We start from the raw sequence: 20,079 nt of genomic DNA on the forward strand, positions 1-20,079 counted from the left end.
GATGACCTTATACACTATATAGAGCTATTTATATAGTTAGTTCTCTGACCCAACAATCTTATCCACCAAATGAGCCCGTTGCCTGAATGCCCGGCCCGGCCCAATCCAGCCCACCCGAAGAAAGAAGGGTTAGGGCCTTCATCTTGAACCTGAAAAAGTAGCGCTGAGCCTAAAAGAAAAATTCAACCAGCTGAATCCGGGTCAGGCTAGGACCAAACAATGCCCAGCCCGGTCCACTAGTATATTTTAGATTTATATTTTATACATAGATAGATGTATGATTTTATAACAAAAGATAATTAAATAAATTATAAATAATAATTATAGTTTTATCTCTAATCATTTTTCAATTAGCATAGATATTAGACCCCCTATTTTGATGATAAAATAATTAATAATTTTCTTCCAATGATTTCAAAAAACACATAAATTTAATTTTTTTTAGAATCCAAAATCAACCCAAAACCAGCCCAGGCCCGTTAGGGTCAAGTTTGGACATAGGTAACTTAGGCCCAATCAGAATCTAGGGCTGCCCATAACTTTAGGGGCTCCACCAAGCCCAGCCCAGGTCCACCCAATGATAGAACTAACCACATTTAGGGCATAAAACGAGTCGGATTTTATCCAAAATCCAAGTGATCCGAATATGAATTGGGCAGATTTGGTTCCTTGGAGTATATCCAAATAAAAAAATTGGTCGAATATGGTTTGATGTCCCTTTGACCTGAGTAGGATCTGGGTTAGATACAGATACACTCATATCTAATTCGAACCCGACCTATTTTAAGTCCTAACCACATTTCGTGCACAGACACCAATAATGTTGCTTCTTAGAATCTACCAACTACCTAATAGACAATCCACTACAAGTGTCACATCTACTTCATCTTTTAATTGATTATGAGTATAATTGGTACATTGAACCTATTTACAAGAGCAATGCCAGGATTTACTTATAGTGGAAGCGAATTATAGTTGCCTAATAAGATTGAAGAACATGAAGACAGGTGGTTTGGAGTAGGCCTGTCAATGGATAGTCGAAATCCGAATTTGAATTCGAAAATTCGAATATTATCCGAAATTTTTGGATATCGAATTCAGATTCGGATAGTTTTTAATATTCGATAGTATTTCGGATACGAATTCGGATATACATGATTCGAATTCGATAATATCCGATTCGAAATATAATAATAAGTAAATATTTTTTTTATTTTTCATTTAGGTTTGATTTTTGAAGTCGAGTTTCAAGTTCTGTCGAACAGAACTCAACCAGCCCTCGTCTTCTTCTACGGTTCTACCTTCATCTTCTTCAATCCGACAACGGCAGCCCTCTGCCCTCATCGTCTCCGACAGCCCTCATCATCTTCAACCCTCAGCGGCTCAGCCAATAACTCAGCCCTAATCGTCTTCGAACTTCATCTTTTTCAATCCGACAGCGGACGGCCATCTGCCCTCATCGTCTCCGACAGCCCTCATCGTTTTCAACCCCCATCGTCTTCAACCCTCAGCCAATAACTCAGCCCTAATCGTCGTTGAACTTCATTTTCTTCAATCCGACAGCAGACGGCCCTCTGCCCTCATCGTCTTCAATCCCTTCAACCGTCATCCGGTCATCTTCTTCAATCCGACAGCCCTCATCTTCTTCAATCCGACAATCTCGGACGTCAATAAAAACAGAAATTTGGGGGTTCGTTCTATCCCTTCTCTTGACTTGTCTTTAGTTTTATTTATCCCCTTTAATTTGTTATTTTTATTTTTATTTAATAGATTTGTAATCTCAAATTCGAGAGAGGAAGGAATTTCAGAGATTAAGCTTGTCTTTAGTTTTATTTATCCCTTTTAATTTTTTATTTTGTATTTTTATTTAATAGATTTGTAATCTCAAATTCGAGAGAGGAAGGAATTTCAGAGATCGAGAAGGAAAAGAGGTAAAGAGATCTAATTCTTGTCAAATTATTTATTTTTCAGTTTATTTTTTTTCGTAAAACTGATCGAAGAGATCAATAAGAATCTTGTTTGATGTGTGGTTATAAATTGAGAACAAGGGTTTTTTTAATTCCTAGTTGTCTTGTCTGTTTGATGTGTGGTTATAAATCTCGGACGAGACCAACTCTAGAGAGTCATCTCGGTCTGGGAGGCATTCGAGCGAAATTTATATATAATTTAGTAGGAATAAGCTTATGTTTAAAAATTAGAATACTAATTATTTATTTTTCTTAGTTTTTAAGAATTCAAAAATGTTGAGATTAATCTAGCAGTTAAGTTCCATTACAGTAGTTTATAATTTAGAAATGATAGCCACGAGCACTTAATAAGTAAAATTGATTTTTCTTTGAAGATGATTGGGTGGGTCTATTTTATTTTTGAGCTTTTGATCACTTTGTTAAATATTATTATCTTTTGTTTGATAATTTAATTAGTAATCCAAAATCCAAATAGCTAAGTAGGATATATGTTGTTGGTATTTTGTAGGTTATAATGTCTCAGTCTGATCCATTAGTTAATACAACTCCTAGTGTTGCATCTGCCCCTTCTCCTGTCATTGGTGATGAGTGTAATGATGAAGCAAATACAAATGATATGGTTCCATTAACCGATACTATAGATGATACATCCTTAGAAACTAAAAGTCAGAAAAGGAGGTCAAAAGTATGATTGGAATTTGATGAAAAGAAATTGGGGGATGAGAGCATTCAAGCAATTTGTATGCATTGTAAGAGGGCATTTGACGGTTCTAGTTCAAAAGGAACTATACATTTGATGAATCATACAAAGACTTGTATGAGAAGATCAAATAAAGATGTCAAACAACAATTGTTGTATGTTACAAAATCTAGTAAAGAACTAGCAAAATTGACAAATTGGAAGTATGATCCTGAAAAAAGTAGAATGGATTTTGCGAAAATGATTGCGAAGCATGATTATTCCTTCAGTATGGGTGAGCACGAGTATTTTCAGTTATTTGTCAATGGCATTAATCCCATGGTTAGGTTCTATTCTAAAAATACAAGACGGGCTGATTTAATGAAAGTTTACAACGAGATGAAAATTGGGTTACAAGACTTGCTTGATCAACTACCTTCTCGATGTAGTCTAACAACAGATCTATGAACATCTGATCATCAAGAACTCAACTATGCTTGCCTAACTTGCCATTACATAGACTCTGATTGGAGATTGAATAAGAAAATCATATCTTTTGAATTAATTCAAGGTTCACATTTTGGGGAAGCTTTGAGTGGATTTATCAAATCTAAAGTATTAGACTGGAATCTTGATAAAAAGATATTTTCAATCACAGTCGATAATGCATCTAATAATGATGTAATGGCAAGAGATCTGAAAGATTGGTTATGCTCCAAAGAAATGTTGGCACTTAATGGTGATTTGTTTCACATAAGATGCAGTGCTCACATTCTAAATTTAATCGTTTAAGATGGGCTAAAAGAGATCGATGGAATTTTGAATAAGATTCGAGAAAGTGTAAAATTCGTGAAATCTTCTGCATCTAGAGGTCAAAATTTTGCATGTGCATTGGCCCATACGAGGTTAACTGGAAAAGGGGTGTCTAGGGATGTGCCAAACAGATGGGATTCTACGTATTTGATGCTTGATAGTGCTTTAGCCGTACGTTCAGCATTTGAACGATTAGCAGAGTTGGCTCCTGATTATAAATGTTTACCATCTTCAGAAGAATGGGAAGTAGGGAGAGTTATTTGTGACTGTTTGAGAGTATTTTATGATACTACTCTTCACTTCTCAGGAGTCAAATATCCAACGGCTAACTTATATTTTAAAGGTGTATGTGATGTTTATGATAACATCATTCAGTGGCTTGTCTCCGAGCATGATTATGTGCGTCAAATGACCTTCAAAATGATTGAAAAATTTGACAAATATTGGAGTACTAGCAACTTGTTGATGAGCATTGGTGTGGTTCTTGATCCATGTTGTAAAATGGAGTTCATTGAGTTTGTATTTTCTAGAATTTACGGGGAAGATGCTGACATGCACATCAATAAAGTGAAGAAATCAATGAATGAATTATACTCCAAGTATGTCATTTCAAATGATTCTTGTACTGATTTAGCTAGTGGTTCGATTGGAGGTGGTTTGGGTACAGCTGGTGATGGAAGTTCTAATACTGGGAATTCAAGGATGCAAGAAGAATTCAAGAAATTTATCCAAAAACGTTCTCAAAATTTACAGCAAGTTCAAAAGACAGAGTTGGATAAATACTTAGATGAAGGTTTATTTCCACTAGGCGAAGATGAAAAGAGTTTTGATATATTACTTTGGTGGAAAAGTAATGGTCCAAAGTTTCCTACACTTGCAAGGATGGCTCGTGACATCTTGGCGGTTCCAGTATCTACTGTGGCATCGGAATCAGCATTCAGTAGTGGTGGTAGAATAATCACTGAATCTCGTTCTTCATTGAGTCCTGAAGTTGTGGATGCCTTGATTTGCGTAAAAGATTGGTTGTCATCCCTTAAGGGTAAATAATACAAGTGTTATATTTTATTAAATTTATATTTTATTGTGCATATCCTTCCTACTAATTTTTTTTTTTTTTTTCGCAGATGCTATCAATTTGGTTGATTGAGTTTACGGCGATATGGATCCATATGAACTTTTAGTTTTAGAATTTTTAAAGTTTGAACATTCTATCTTTTTTGATTTAAGGATGTTTCAATATGGTTGTAATATTTAAACAACATACTTTTGATGATGGTTGACTAATTGTTGTTTAATTTTCTATATGAGTTTCGTATGTATGCCTCTAGTTGAAAATTACAGTAGTAGGCTTCATTTTGTTGCTTATGTAAAACTGAGATAGTAAAATTGGTGTTTCCTTTCAATTCATTTTACAGGAGGCAAGCCTTGGTCCACTTCTCTCTCAGCTCACATCATCTCTAACTATCCAGCTTGGGGTAAGCGTTTGAAACATTTTGTAGCACTTTCAATCTCTGAGTTTTCTTGTGAAAAATGACAACTTCATTCTATCTTGTTGTATTAGTTTAAATATGTTGATTATTGCTTGTGTTTTCTAATTGTTGATGCAAGATCATGGGAGGTGGTACTTTCTAGTTCTATATCTTTCACTGTAAAATTTTACTTTTAGTTCCATAAGCAGCCCCTATACTAATTGTGGACATGAAATGTTCACAATGAACCTCAATACTACATTGTTTGGAGTCGCCACCATTCTTTTTTGGAAATGGGTGTGAATGGGCACCCGAATTGATTTTTTGAAAACCATTTTTTCCATGGCATTGTAGTGACTCTCATTTGTTGGAAAGGGCAAGGTCTACCTAAGATCTAGGTAAGGAGGTCCGATTAGAGGATGGGGAAGGTGTTAGGCACCCCATCCTCTCCACCAAAGGTGGTTACCTTGCTTGGCCATTTTATTTTGTAAAAAATTCAAGAAAACAAATATTAAAATGCATGAGAATGTATGGTAAGAGTGGTGTGTGCATTAAGTGGAATATTCCCTTAACAAAGGGTTTTGATTTTTAACATGACATTAGGGGCATTCTATGGAAAAGAATGACCCATGTAGCCACATTAAATTTATGAATATGAATGTAGGTTTGAACTTTTAGAGAGACTCCATGATGGAGTTCCCTTAAGGCCACAACCATGATGCATGTATGCATGGCTAGAAACTTAGTGTTTCACCCCATCAAGAGGGTGACACATTTCTTCATCATTGCCATGCATAGGTGAGTGTGTGCATTGTGTACAATATGATGCATGAGATTGAGGTGAAAAGGGCTTCAACCCCCATCCTTTCGATCGAACCTTAGTCCAATCTACCGGGGATGGGAGAGGGTATACATTACATCCTAAGACTTTCTAAAAATAAAATAAAGAGAGGGTTAGAATAAGAGAATGCAAACTTTGAAATAAGTAATCTACATCTTAAACCCTACCTTGTCCCTTGATGGTGAACTTGGACCTTGAAGAGTAGGCTTGAGAGATGAATGAGATGGTTAAGGGTTGAGTTGAAGTTTAGAAGATGAGAGAATGAGTAGGAATTTTTGTAGAGTTTTAGGTTGAGAGATGGGGGCTTGAGAGCATGAGTTGTTCATAGAAAATGAGGGTATTTATAGAATTTTTGGAGGACTTTTGGGGATAAAGTGGTCCAACCCTAAAAATGAAGAAAATGGACATGAGATTTAGGTTATTTCTTTTGGATTTTTTATTTGTATGGGGGTAAAGATGACATTTGTGAAGAAACCCTAAAAGCATGCTTTGATCCTTGGTTTTTTGGTAAATAGAGGTGAGAGAATAAAAGTACTTTTGGGAGGGTGAATGGGGGAGTGACATGTGTAAATGTGGAGTGGTAGGTAAAAAGTAGATCTTGGTTTATTTGTAAATAACTCATAAAGCAAGGGTGGAAGTGTAGTTTTGAAATGGACCAATGGGAAAACAAAAGCACATTTTGGAGGGTGAATAGGAGGATGACATGTGTAAAGGTGAAGTGGTAGGTGAAAAGTAGACTTTGGTTCATTTGTAAATAACAAATAAAGTAAGGGTAGAAGTATAATTTTGAAATGGACCAATGGGAGAACTCCATGTATGTACTTGAAGATTCCCACCTTTTGAGGGTATAATGGGAAGTTCCCTCACCTTTATGGATTATTACCAAAGACCAAACAACCTTTTTGGTTTGACTAAACCTTTTGAGAAGGGCATTCTTGAGTTTTCACAAAGGGAAAGTTGACCCTCCAATTAGATGATGCATTGGGTATTGGGGGCTTATGAGGTATCAACATGTGTCATCATATAAGGGGTGAGAGAATGGACTTGGGTTTGGGTTTGGGATATGGACTTGGATTTGGGCTTAGGATGGACTTGGTTTTGGGTTAGGGATGTGGACTTGGGTTTGGGCTTAGGATGGACTTGGTTTTGGGTTAGGACATGGACTTGGATTTGAATTTGGATTTGGATTTGGGATATGGATTTGGATTTGGGTTTGGGTGATGGGCGTATGTTTAAGTGGATTAGGGACAAGGCATGGGCATGCAATGATATGAGATGATGCATGTATGCATGAAAATGATGCAAAATAACAATGTGGGTCCATCGAAGAACTTGAGTTCTAAATCGAAATTAATTCGAGAAAATTTGGATTTTCCTATGGGTTCGTGCAAATTGGGGTGTCTACACTAATATAGGTGTTTTTATTCATTTGGGAGATCCCTTCCCATAATCCATTATCCTCAATAATGATTGGAAAACGCAGCAAGTTTACTTGTGTTGGGTACTTCAAAACTTCAGATGAACTTTGCAATGCTTACCTTGATAAAACTGCTAATATATTACTATAATTATTTTTTTGACAAATAAAAATTACTTTAATCATGGAGATGGCATATTGCATATGTTTGTCAAGCCATTTTGGTAAATTAATTGTTAGCAGATTATTGCATGCATTACATGTGTAGTAATCATGAACAGGATCCCTATAATCACAACAAATGTGTGTTAAATTGCTTTGAGATACATGATATGGCCTCAAAAAATTAATCTTGCATCCCTTTTTTAAGGTCTGTTAATCTTACATCTAGATTAACCCCACATGTCCATTAGTATAAACAGCAACATACATGCCTTTTCCCAAATACAGAGAATCATCTATCTTCAGCCTTGTCTTAGTAAAGGCATGTCTTCATATCTTTCTTTACTACTTACATGATACATTGCTTAATGTAGAGTCGAATGGAAAAAAGAGGTTCATGGAGCCAATCACAATATCTATAATAAGGCATATACGATGATGGTGATGATATGTTTTTGGTTGGCATATTTGCAGTTGTATGTTAGATCATGACATTCTGAATCTTAGGATGTAGTTTATTTTTCTGATCAGTGATTATTTTGAATCGACATTCTGAATCAATTTTAGTTTGTTGATGAAACTATATTTCCATGCTATGCCTTTCTCAAGCAATCATTGTAATAAGTTGCATTCTAAGATGCTTTTAATTGCTTTTTGGTCCTCATATAACCTAGCCAAAAGTGTGGTATTTAGAATTGGAGGTGTAGCCAGTTACATAAGGTCATAAGTAATTTAGGATTTAGTTCTGGAGAGATTTAGAAGGAGATTAGCCCTTAGGAATTTAGGATTTTATCCAAAGGCGAAAAGTTATTTTACTATAAGAGTTTGCATTCATCTCTCTTGATGTACTTTCTTTCTCTATTCATCATTCCTTACTCTGTTGCTTGCTGTATTAAGAAATTGAAAAAGGAACTTTCTATGGAATATAATGAATGATTCATTCAAAAGTGGTATCTTTGATTGGAGAAAGGTCTTTATAACAAAACCAGGGTGCCACTATTTGGCCACTCAAAGAAACTAACAAGACTTTTTCAGGCAAGTTTTTATGGATATTTGGGAAGTGCAGAGAATTTTTGGAGAGAGATCATTGTTGGAATGTATGTAGCAACAATTTTGATTGGGTTTGCAATATCATCAGGTCTTCTTATGTTATGGGTGTCGAGAAAGATATTTTCAAAATTTATCAAGAATTTGCCGAAAGGATTCGAGTGGAAGTGGGGAGCTATTTGTTGTCATACATGTATTGATATATGCAAGACTTAAGTCTAAGTCCCTTATTTTCATATACATGTGATTGTGTTATGCACACTATGACTTGCTTAAAAAAAAATTACAAATGGTCCTTTTGGCACAGTTCCAACTCTTAGACACTCTCTAATAAGTGGTTTGTGTCTTTCTAATTGTTTTATTATTTTTTAGAACACCAATGCATTTTCTTACTGCTTTCATAATGTTTCCATGATAGTTGCCCTGTCCTTTAGGCTCCAAACATAGTCTGATATTTAAATCATAAACCATGATCTTCATTGAATCAAGTCCTTGACACGTTTTGTTATGTGATACTTTTACCAAGTGGAGTTAATGGTTTCATTTGGTCATCCTGTTTCTGACTTAAATCGTGGTGATTGGCTTAGTGTTGCCAAGCGATGCAAGTCTGTTAATACAGTGGCGTCCTTTCTTTGGTGGATAATTGGATTCTACTGGGTAGTCTCTGGTGGTGAAATCCTTTCGCAAAATGCTCCACATTTGTACTGGTATGCCTTGAACTTATTTCGTTTTGTAAGGAATGTCATTTGATCCATTTTCATTTGATTCAGTAGATTTCATTATTGGGTGTATTGAAGTTTCCATTTGTAGAATCCTGGATTTGGGCTGCTTTCAGACATATTATGCTGTCTTTATATGTTTTTGTAAATCAATCAAATGCTTGAATCTTTTCTAACAATGGATGAAATTTAATATTTTCAAAATAATGAAGTGATCTACATTGAATGAGCTTGAACTAATTTTGCAGACCAAACTCTCATGGCAAGGGTAAGAAAAGGTATGGATTCTATTGTTTAATTATGGATACTTTATTTTTTCTTTTTTAATAATCACGTTCTTGTTTTGTTGCACCTTCTAGCTTTGTTTGAAGCCCATTCTTCAACTATTTGAAGCTCACGCAAGATGGGCTACTAGGCGTCAACCGTGAGTAGTCTCTGAATTAGATGTAATCTTATAGAGTAAGTAAGTGCTTCATCTCCAATTAAGAACTTCTGTATTCTTGCAGCTATTGTCATATATATACTTCTAATGGAGTGTCACTACACGATCTATCAATTTGTCTGGCAAATGGTCAAAGTCTTGCTGCAAGTGACGGTGATGATATGTGTACCTTATGTGAAGAGGAAGGGAACCTAATTCTTTGTGATGGATGTCCTCGAGCATTCCATACAGGTGCGGATTTTTCTTTGAAATGAGTGTACCTTCCCTGCATTTTGTATGTATGCTTGAGTTAAATGTGAATTGTTCCATTTGGTGTATTATGGTTTGAAGTTGTGATTCTACATTTCTTGTTTATTGTTCACACTGACAAATTTATCATTTTTTTTTGTGCTTTTTTTTCTTTTTTTTCTTTTTTTTGAAGTTCTTATAAATATCAGCAAATGCTTCAATTAGTGATGATGTTAGGCTTGATAACTCTCTGATTGACACATATTTTTTGCTGATCTGATCTGAGTTCTTCGTGTTGAGTTGGTCTTAGTTTGATTGTAGTTTAGGCTACAGAGCTGTTCTTAAAACCTTGGAAATAGGTTTGGTTGTTCAATTTTGCATTTAGCTTATGAGTTGCTTTTAATCATGCATCTGCAGAGGGGTGGACTTATCAGGCAAGAGCTTGCAAAGTTGAAGAAGCAGACAGCCTCTTAAGAGTTGGTTCAGTGCAAATTTCAGTTTTGTTAAGTGCTTTGCAAGTTGTGGTGGTTATTTTCAATTTGTTTTCATAAATTTGGAGATTCAAAGCAGTTTAAGTGAAACCATCTCATTATGTGTCATTTTTGTCACCAAGACCCTGTTATTGATATTAGCTTTAGCTGATTTTTGTTTTTGAGGGAATTTAGGTGTTCTCCAATTTGCTTTAACTTGCAAAATGTGTACTAATAGTTATTTTGCACCTACTGGTGCTATCGTAATTTCAATTAGAGGAATATGTCTGAATGGAACAAGAGTATCTCTGATCTTAGTAACAGAAGAAGAGGACTTGTCCTCGTGATGGGGTGGTGTTAGAAAATGTTGGTGTGGCAATAGAATTTCTCTAAATAAAATTCGGATACTTTTCGGATAGTAAATAAGTTTCGGATAAATTTCGGATAATTTTCGAATTCGATTTGCAATCGGATTCGAATCGGATAAATTTCGGATAGTTTTCGAATTCGACTCTCAATCGAATTCGAATCGGATAAATTTCGGATAGTTTTCGAATTCGACTAGCAATCGGATTCGAATCGGATAATATCGGATATCCGATAATTTATTCGGATACGAATTCGAATATTAGTATTGATATCCGATCGGATTCGGATTCGAATTCGGATAGCACTAAATTTTTTCGGATTCGGATTCGGATAGAGCACTATCCGATCGGATACATATCCGTTGACAGGCCTAGTTTTGAGGCAAAAATTGTTAGGGTTTTTTTTTTGTTAGAGATTCTAGAAAAGGGCATTTATAATATTTCTTATTAGCATATGAGAGAATACTTAAGTCAAGGGCCAATGTCATCAATAGGAGTAGGGGCAGTTCTCAAATATTAATCAAATTAAAGGATTCTAATAAATTTAAAAACTTGAGTGAGGTGGGGATAACTGTAAAAAAATTTGTAAGGGACAACTAACAACAATTTGTTAGAGCAAACTCAAAATATATCAAATTCTCAATAGGATATTATAAATGTTTTAAAAATTGTGAGGGCAAGTGCCCCAATATCCCTTCCATAAATCCGCCCCTCCCCATTTGCAAGTTGGCTTTTAGTGGGGTCTACAGGATGAGTAGCCTCCATCACCAAATAAATAAACCTTGAAAATTTTAGCAATATCCCGAGAGACATTTTAATTTACAAGTCTTTTGTTCTTTATAGCTTACAAAAGGAGATTATTTACTTTGAAAAAAAAAAAAAATGTTTTACCCCTTAAATGCAAGATTAGGTTTAAATGAAGCCTTGATGAAATCAACACATCAATTCTGTCAAGGCAATCCAGCTTATCTATCTTGAGGTTTGGGACCACAATCATTTCAATACACATTCTATACGAGTTGACCCATATGAGTTTCGAGTTGACTTGGTGAGTTATAAAATTATTATATGTTTTTTTAACTATACATAGAAGTCTAACCATTAAACCATAAAATCTAACCAATTCTACCAAAAGACAAAATAAAAACATACAGAGATTTTGCCCCCAACCAATCGATGGTGATGACTGATGAGCTTATATACTATATAGAGATTTTTCTTTGGTTCCAAACATAATTTATTTAGTACCGTAATGCCGCCGATGTTATCCACATTAATTGCACAAACACCAAATAATGTTGCTTCTTAGAATCTACCAAGCGTCCAATAGGCAATCCACTACGAGTGTCACATCCACATCGTCTTTTAATTGATAATAATGCGTATAATTGGGACATTGTACCTATTTGCAAGTTGCTTTTATGGGACCTATAGGATGAGTTGCCTCCAAGATCAAATAAACCTTGAAGACATTTTAATAGAATAATCATTTTTTGACGCCCGCTTTGACATACGTCTCATGGCATGTGTTATAACTATAGATATTTTTTTTTTCGAGATATATAATTGCACATATTTATATAGATATATAATTGTGTATCCCGATGAAAAATTATGATTCTAACTCATGCCACATCACAGAGCATATATCTGAGGGGGTGACAGAAAATCACTATTCATGTCAATAATACTCTTATGGGATTGATGATATTAAGTTTATCTTTTACAAGTCTTTGCTTACTATTAATTGTTTCAATTAACAAAAATAAAGTTATCTCTTAAATAATGTAAGATTAGGTTTACCCACGAGATTTGAACTAGTCAATTTATCAATTATGTAAAATCTACCCAAAAATAAATCGAGTCAGATAAGAAAATTGTTCAACTTAGTTCTATAAAGCTTTGTGACAGAGTCGTTTCGAAAAACTATTTGACCCATATGAGTTTCAAGTATGATTTTAAAATTTGTTTTGACATCTCATCTTGAATGAGTTTTCTAATATGTTTGAGTTGTCTTATTCAAAAATGAGAAAAATGAATCATGATTTTAAATCTCGTCCGATACGTTTAACTTATCTATCCGTTTCATTAGTGAACGATATCAAGAAGTATTGGACGAGTTGTATCGGTTTCGGACGAGATTTAAAACCATGGTTTTCGAGTTGACTTTAAAACAAACCATTAAACCATAAAAATCTAACCAATTTCACCTAAAGACAAATTAAAAATCCAAACCATTCGACATCAACATGATGCCATCGCTCACGCAATTTACTTATGTGATCTAAGTTCATGCATCTAATGACTTGATATGGACATATTGGCCTTCCACACACCACTATATGATTTCTATATCATGTGAGAATTATCAACGAGGTTAAAGGAAATGGACCCACCAATATGTGTTTCTCCAATTCAATTTGGATAAAAGAAACTAACAGGAAAGAACCCATGACGTATTCATTCTTAACTCAGAGTGAAATTTCTTGCCTGAAAATGAAGGTTTAACTATCAGTCAATTTGGTGGTCACTACTGCGTGCATTCATTGTTGAAATATTATCTGTCACGTTTAATTAATTAATTAAAATAATAGTAGCGTAAGTGAGCTAATCTGTTAGAAAATATTCAAGTCAAAAACATGCTCCTATCTTTTTTTATTTGAAATTAGTATAGATCTGTTATGTGCAAACCTACATGTATTACTAAAATTTTTATTCATGTAAGATTAAATTTATTCAGAATTAACTTAAATAATTTTAAAAGATAATGTTATTTTATATATCACAAACGTTTTCTTAATTTTGAATATTAATTAGAAATTTTTTGATTATGTCTGAGACCCATATCTAATTATAATATTAAAGGTGGAAGGATATTTTGGTAATTTTATTTAATACAGATTATTAAAAGGATATTTTTTTTTAATTTTAACAAATGCAATAACATGGTTATAGGAGACATAGTTCATAATTTTATTCTTTTTTTTTTTTATATACTAAAAAGAGCTTAATAATTAATAAGTTAAAATATACTGTGAGGACATTTTGTGAAGAAAATTTTGGTTTCAACTGTTATAAATATCCGTAACTATGGCTTTGGACCAAGGATTTGGGTTTGGAGAAGAAACCAATCCAATAATGTTTGAAGTATATATAAATTACTCATATTTTCTAGTGTATTTAGATATATGATGTATATTATATTTTTTATATGATTTTAGTTAACTAAATTACATTGTATTGTGATTCAATAAAAATATTTATTTTTCACGTCTACTTAGACCTGAAAAAATAGACTAATGATAAAATGACTCAAAAAAAAAAAAAAAAAAAAATTCGGTCTATACTCAGTTGAAGTGGAGAGTGTATAAAACCGTAGACTTTTTTTCCTTGTGAATTCTGTAGAAAAAGATATATGGTTATGTGCACTAGCCACAGATCGAGTACTATTTTTTTTTTTTGTTAGATAATAACGACTCGAAAAAATATTGATCATATCAAAATTACTTGAGTAATGTCAATTATATATATATATATATGGAAAAAGTTAACGTCCAATATTTCATGGGGATGTTAATATTGTCCAACACATATTTTTCCATAATACCCCTCTTTATTTTTTTTGTTTGTTTATGCTATGTTTGGATTGAGAGAAGTGGAGAGAAGAAAAACTCATGGAGAGAAGGGAAGAAAATAGAAGAGAAACTCAAATTTCTTTTCTCTATGTTTGGATTGGCAAGAGAGAATTGAGTATAATTTTTAAATTTTTAAATTTTTAAATATCTTAAAAAAGATCTAAGGACAGAGTTGGAATTATAAAATATTTTAAAAGACTTTTTGTCCATTTTTATCATTTTCTCTCTCGACTATTTTTCTCTCCAATTCTTTTATCTTCTCTCCCCACTTAACAATCTAAACACAAGGTTAGTGAAAAAGATAAAGATGTAGTGGTCTTTTACATAATAAATGCTTGTTTACATAATAAATGTTATGAACATTTAAGTATTTTGACTTAAATATCTTTTTTTAGTAGATGCTTTGACAATAAATGTCAACATAATAAATACATTTATTAATAACATAATAGATATATTTATTGTGTAAAAAACAAACACACTCTTGTCTTTTTTACTAAATGACAAAACGATAAGGGGTATTATATGGACCAGAGGACTATCTCTATGGACCACATGTCAATGTAACGTTCAAATACGCTATTAGATGCTACACGTTTATTGAGTATAAAATTGTATGAATTTCCAAAAACCAAATTTGAAAAAAAAGACTTTTTCACTATTAAATTTAAATTTTAACTCTTGGCATTTAATGATCGTCAATTTTTAAACTTAAGATCTGATTCTTAAAATTGTTTTTTTGGGGGATATTTTTTTTTATTTTTCAAACCCAACCTACACCACAAACTAGAGAGCTAAGTTATCATTTGGACCAACAGGTAATTCAAGTGGTTCGAATATGGACCTCTGTCTATATTTAACATGGTCCCTCGGTCCATTCAATCTTTTCCCATATATATATAAACAAGTAAAATTATTATATCGAAGCAAATGGCAATCAATACTTGGCTTTTGCCCAATTGCCCTTAGTCCTTAAAATATTCTTTTTATAAAATCGAAAGAATCAAAAATAAAATATTAGGTGTCTTAATTCCCTTTTGACGAGGTAAGTCCCCACCATGTGGATAGATGGTTTCAAAATCTTTAAAAATTAAAATCCAAGATTGGATCATAAAGTTTACACATTGGAAGGACTCAGAGATAGATTTGCATTTAAAGAATTTTCAAAAATAATGCATAATTTTTAACTAAATTGCATTCTTTTACATTTTTTTTCTTTTTAAAACCAAAAAGATTATATTGAAGATTATAAAGATTTGTCTATTAAGGATTTTGGGGGAAATGTTCAATCTTTAGAACATTCTCTCTTTAAGAAAATCTATTCTCCCAAAAATTAAAATATTTATTTTTTAAGTTAAAACCTTTCACAAAAATGAGAACGATGATGTCATTAAAAATTAAAAGAGAGTTGTTATTGCATACCCCAACCAAAATTAAAAATAAATAAATCATTGAGAATAAGTAAAAGTTGGTGTGCCAATAGCATCTCGCAAATAAGTATTAAATTTTATTTTCTTTTTATTAATTTAAAATTAAAATAGTTCACAAAATCAAAATAAAAAACTCGGTACGTTTGAGTTGTCGAGACGTATCGGACGAGTCGTGTCGATCTCGGACGAGATTTAAAACCATGCGATGATGTCATAAATAAAAATTATTTTTATATTAATCTAACTCTCTCATTTCATCGGTAAATTCACCGAAAAATGGATACCAAAATGTACAAAAAATTAAAAAATTCTAGGCCTTGGATCATCAACATCAGATCCAACAACAAAGAAAATTAAAAACTATCTAATTTCGTAAGATCGTTCGATTAAATCCACTCTCCTTCAATCAGATCTTCGATCACAGGACACGAAAGGATGGGCCAAAAGCTGTGAAACCGTCCATCTCTTACTCGAATCTTTCTGCAAACAACACTCAATAAAATCTCGAAACTTCATGGAAGCCGTTTCTGGCAAATTCGGTGGTTCCCCAAAACATATGGCGCACATTAGCGTCGCCCAATCAGGTCTCTGTCCTGGAGGTGAAAATGGAAAGTAACCTACATAGAGTTCCACTAACGTGAGCCCTAAACTCCAAATATCTCCGGCATAACCATTATAATTCGCTCCATAAGTATCTGGATCGAATCGTTCAGGACTCATGTAAGCACACGTGCCAACGTATGAGTCACACGGATCAAGTGTTCTACGCATAATCTTACTGACTCCAAAGTCAGCGATCTTGACTTCCATCTTTTGATTTACAAGCAGATTCGATGGTTTGATATCTCGATGTACGATCTTCTGCGCGTGAAGGTAACTAAGACCGTTAAGTACTTGACGAGCGATGTTAGAGAGTGATTGTTCTGTGAAGGTTCCGTTAGTGTTCATGAGTGAATCGAGTGTACCAGCATCCATGTATTCTAGAAGAATCGCGATGTCTCCTGAAGGTTTCTCGAAGATTCCATGACATCTGACGATGTACGGTGAATCGGTACGACGAAGGATATCCATCTCTCGAAAGATCTGACGACGTACAGTGGTGTCGGAGTCTCCATGGATGAGTTTTAGAGCGTAGGTTGCTAACGTGCGCTTGTGGCGTACTTTATAGACGGTTCCACCGTTACCGTGACCGAGGACTTGGATTTTCTCGAGATCTGAGAGGCGATCGACTTCTTGACCGGTTATGGCAGTGGAGAAGGAGGAGTTGGGAGGGAGAGGGAGAGGGAAGCGTGGACGGCGATCGGCGGTTTCCGGTAGTGGTAGTGGTAGTGGGAGGCGGAGTTTTAGTTGACGGCGTTCTTTAACTGCTGCCATATGATAACGTGCGCTTGTGGTTGAGGTTAAGTCCGTAGACGATTAGAAGAGTAAAGAGGCTTGGTTGTTTAGTGGGCTTTTATAAGTTAGACTTGAGGGACTTAAAAGGAAATATTTTAGAATAATTTGAATAAAACACGTGCGTGAGCCGGCTTGGGGAGTAGGAAGCATCAACGATAGAGAGCGAGTGGGCTCCACTCCAAAGCTAATTGTTTTACCAATTTTGGTGCAAAGCCACATAGTACAAAATAACAATAGAAATTTATTGAAATAAAAAGCCACCATAGATATGTACTACATTTATTTTATTTTATTTGTTTTAAAAAAAAAATTGTTTTGGTTTTTAGCTTACTCAATAGAGTTAACTCGACTCAGTTGGTGTGCTTTGAAATACTATTTGGACATTAATATTCCCCTTATTTAAAAGTAAAGAAACTTAAATATTAGTTTAAAATATCTATAATTTATATTTAACAAGATAAAAGTTTAGCTTTTAATGATGTTGAGGTTATATATCCACCGAACATTTGAGATATGAGGATATTCCCTAGGAGTTTTATATAATAAGGGTATTTTTGTCATAAATCTCATTATCTTAATGTATAGGCACATGTGTTAATTTACACATTAGTTTTATAAACGATCATTACTTAGTAGGAAGACACTTTGTTATCTACAACGTGATCCATTTAGGGTTTAATCCACTTGTTTTTTGGGTGGGATCCCCACCCATGTCAATTCATTTCTACATTTTTCTTTCTTATTTTCTAATCCGTTAGTAATTGTATTTTAATTGATAAATAAATCGTCTCAAATATACCCAAGGGTTCCTTATTTTCCATCCAAGCTTAGCTAATTGAATTGCTATACCTAAATTATTAATGGAGTTAAGTGAACTAATTTTATGTGCACTAATATATATATATATATATGAGGGAATAGTAATAATACTTTCATTTATTTTGTCTTTTAGTGAAAATAAATAGGTGTATAACGGTCTTTTACATAATAAATACTTGTTTGAATTTATTGTCAAATCATTTATTATAGTAAGACATTTAATTCTAATGATTAAATGTCCTTAACATTTATTATAAAAATACAAGTATTTATTAAATAAATAAATATTTATTATATAAAAAGATTAATATACTTTTATCTTTTTCACTAAATGACAAAATGAATAGGATTATTATTGAAAAAATAAATATTGGAGAATGCTAATATATATATATATATATATATATATATATATATATATATTAATGATCTTCGTCGTTAGATCACGCTTGTTGAAGTTTTAACTATTTATTTCCACCTCCCTCAACCACTTAAAATTCAAAATCAACTCACAAAAAATCACCATAGAGATCATCCTTACAAAAAATCAGTTCAATCCAAAATTTCTAACCCACATAGGACATGTTTTGGCAGCATTTTGTCATCCTAAGATTGTGAACCAAACACCACTCATATATAAATATAAGAATGCACACACTTGCTTCAAGTGAACTTCATATCCCAAGATCTTTAACAAATTTTGTTCTCACAATCGCGTTCGGTAAATAAAGCAATCCTACCATACAATAATTAATTGTCATAGTAAGGAGATCACATCCATGACCAGATGTCTAAGGATTGGAATTAAGCCAGTCATAGGTCTAATCACAGTTCCATCATCCAAATAAAGATAAAAATGTGATATAAAAGCAAAAGAGAGAATCCTAATGAGTAATGCATGTTTGGATACCAAAGACAAAAGTACCATGCCAAAGAGAAGGAGCTGGAGAAGTATATTTGTGTTGGAATTACATTAGAGAACTAAACTCTGCCAAAAGTACTTTGTGCTTGAAGTGCATTTGGAAACCATCTCGACTTCTGAAAAAAGACTAGAATACCCTTGTCATAATTGTAACCAAGTATTGAAATTGTTTGAACAAGTGTTATAATGTTTTGTAATGTTGAGATAATAATTTGAGCCAAACCTTTGTATGTTTGAGTGGTGTGTTTCAATCTTTAATTGAGGCGTGATAAATACTTTAAGAAATTGGAGTGTAATAAGTAAAAATTGGGATGCCAATAGTAGTTCTATAATTCTTTCACAAACAACTTTTACAAGATTTCTATTATCCCCTTCTTTAACCAAAATATTGTAAAGAGCAGATTGAGCTTGTGAGCATTATTCTTCAAGTTGAAACTAACCCCAACTTTTACTTAATACACCCCAATTTCTTAAAGTATTTATTACACCCTAATTAATGATTAAAATGCACCTTTCAAACTTTACAAAGGTTTGGCTCAAAGTATAATCTCAGCATTATAACACTAGTTCAAACAATTTCAATAGTTTGTTTACAATTATGATTAGGCTCAGATAAATTTCTAAACTGAAAAAATAGAAGCAAAGAGAGAGAGAGAGAGCTTTTATCAACACCCCCGACGTCTACTTACTCTCGACCATTCAATTTTTTTAAGGTGAATTACCATTTTGTGCACAGAATATGCCAAAATATCAAGTTCGATACACTGTTCATTTTAATTCCCAAAACATGCACACAGTATACTGTTCACTTTTTGTTGGTCCATGGTAATGGTACAATTTATAATGATGAGATAGTTTCCACACAAGGAGAATAATGAAGTAGTTTATTATTGGTTGGGAGTAACTTATTAAGTTATTCTACACTTGTGGACTAACACCATGGTAGTTACAACTAATTTCACATGTTGCCTTATGTAGAGAGAGACATGAATTGGGGACTCTACATGAACATACTATGTCGTTCAGTTTCGAGGCCATAGAGAAGTAATGGTTTAGTCAATGGGTTGATACCCATTAATGTTATTGGCACCCAATGTTTATACCTCTTAGAAAACGTTGGAATCCCTCCGATACTTATAAATATGAGATGATCCATTAGGAACATTTACTCTATTTTTTTCTTAGGAAATTCTTGTGAGATTTTCGAGTCTGACGACCACATCTCACATGTTACAAGATATAATTTTCAATAGTGG

The 20,079-nt window shown here is 33.5% G+C and overlaps 1 protein-coding gene and 1 long non-coding RNA gene across 2 annotated transcripts; one reads left to right on the top strand and one right to left on the bottom strand.

Annotated features, from left to right (window-relative positions):
* The first annotated feature begins 1,024 nt into the window (after positions 1–1,024).
* LOC147398079 (uncharacterized) lies at positions 1,025–10,444 on the top strand. Its single transcript, XR_015179740.1, has 6 exons — positions 1,025–1,690; positions 1,875–1,931; positions 8,983–9,102; positions 9,363–9,538; positions 9,621–9,787; positions 10,202–10,444. It is a non-coding gene; the product is annotated as an uncharacterized LOC147398079 (long non-coding RNA).
* Positions 10,445–15,901: 5,457 nt separating this feature from the next.
* LOC147398080 (mitogen-activated protein kinase kinase 9-like) lies at positions 15,902–17,122 on the bottom strand. Its single transcript, XM_086447221.1, has one exon. It carries the CDS (start codon positions 17,059–17,061, stop codon positions 16,090–16,092), a length of 972 nt encoding a protein of 323 aa, XP_086303347.1. The 5' UTR covers positions 17,062–17,122; the 3' UTR covers positions 15,902–16,089.
* Between the last annotated feature and the right edge of the window lie 2,957 nt (positions 17,123–20,079).

This window comes from Akebia trifoliata, chromosome 7 (assembly GCF_017979445.1).
Source record: "Akebia trifoliata isolate Shusen 1 chromosome 7, ASM1797944v1, whole genome shotgun sequence".
Taxonomy (NCBI): domain Eukaryota; kingdom Viridiplantae; phylum Streptophyta; class Magnoliopsida; order Ranunculales; family Lardizabalaceae; genus Akebia; species Akebia trifoliata.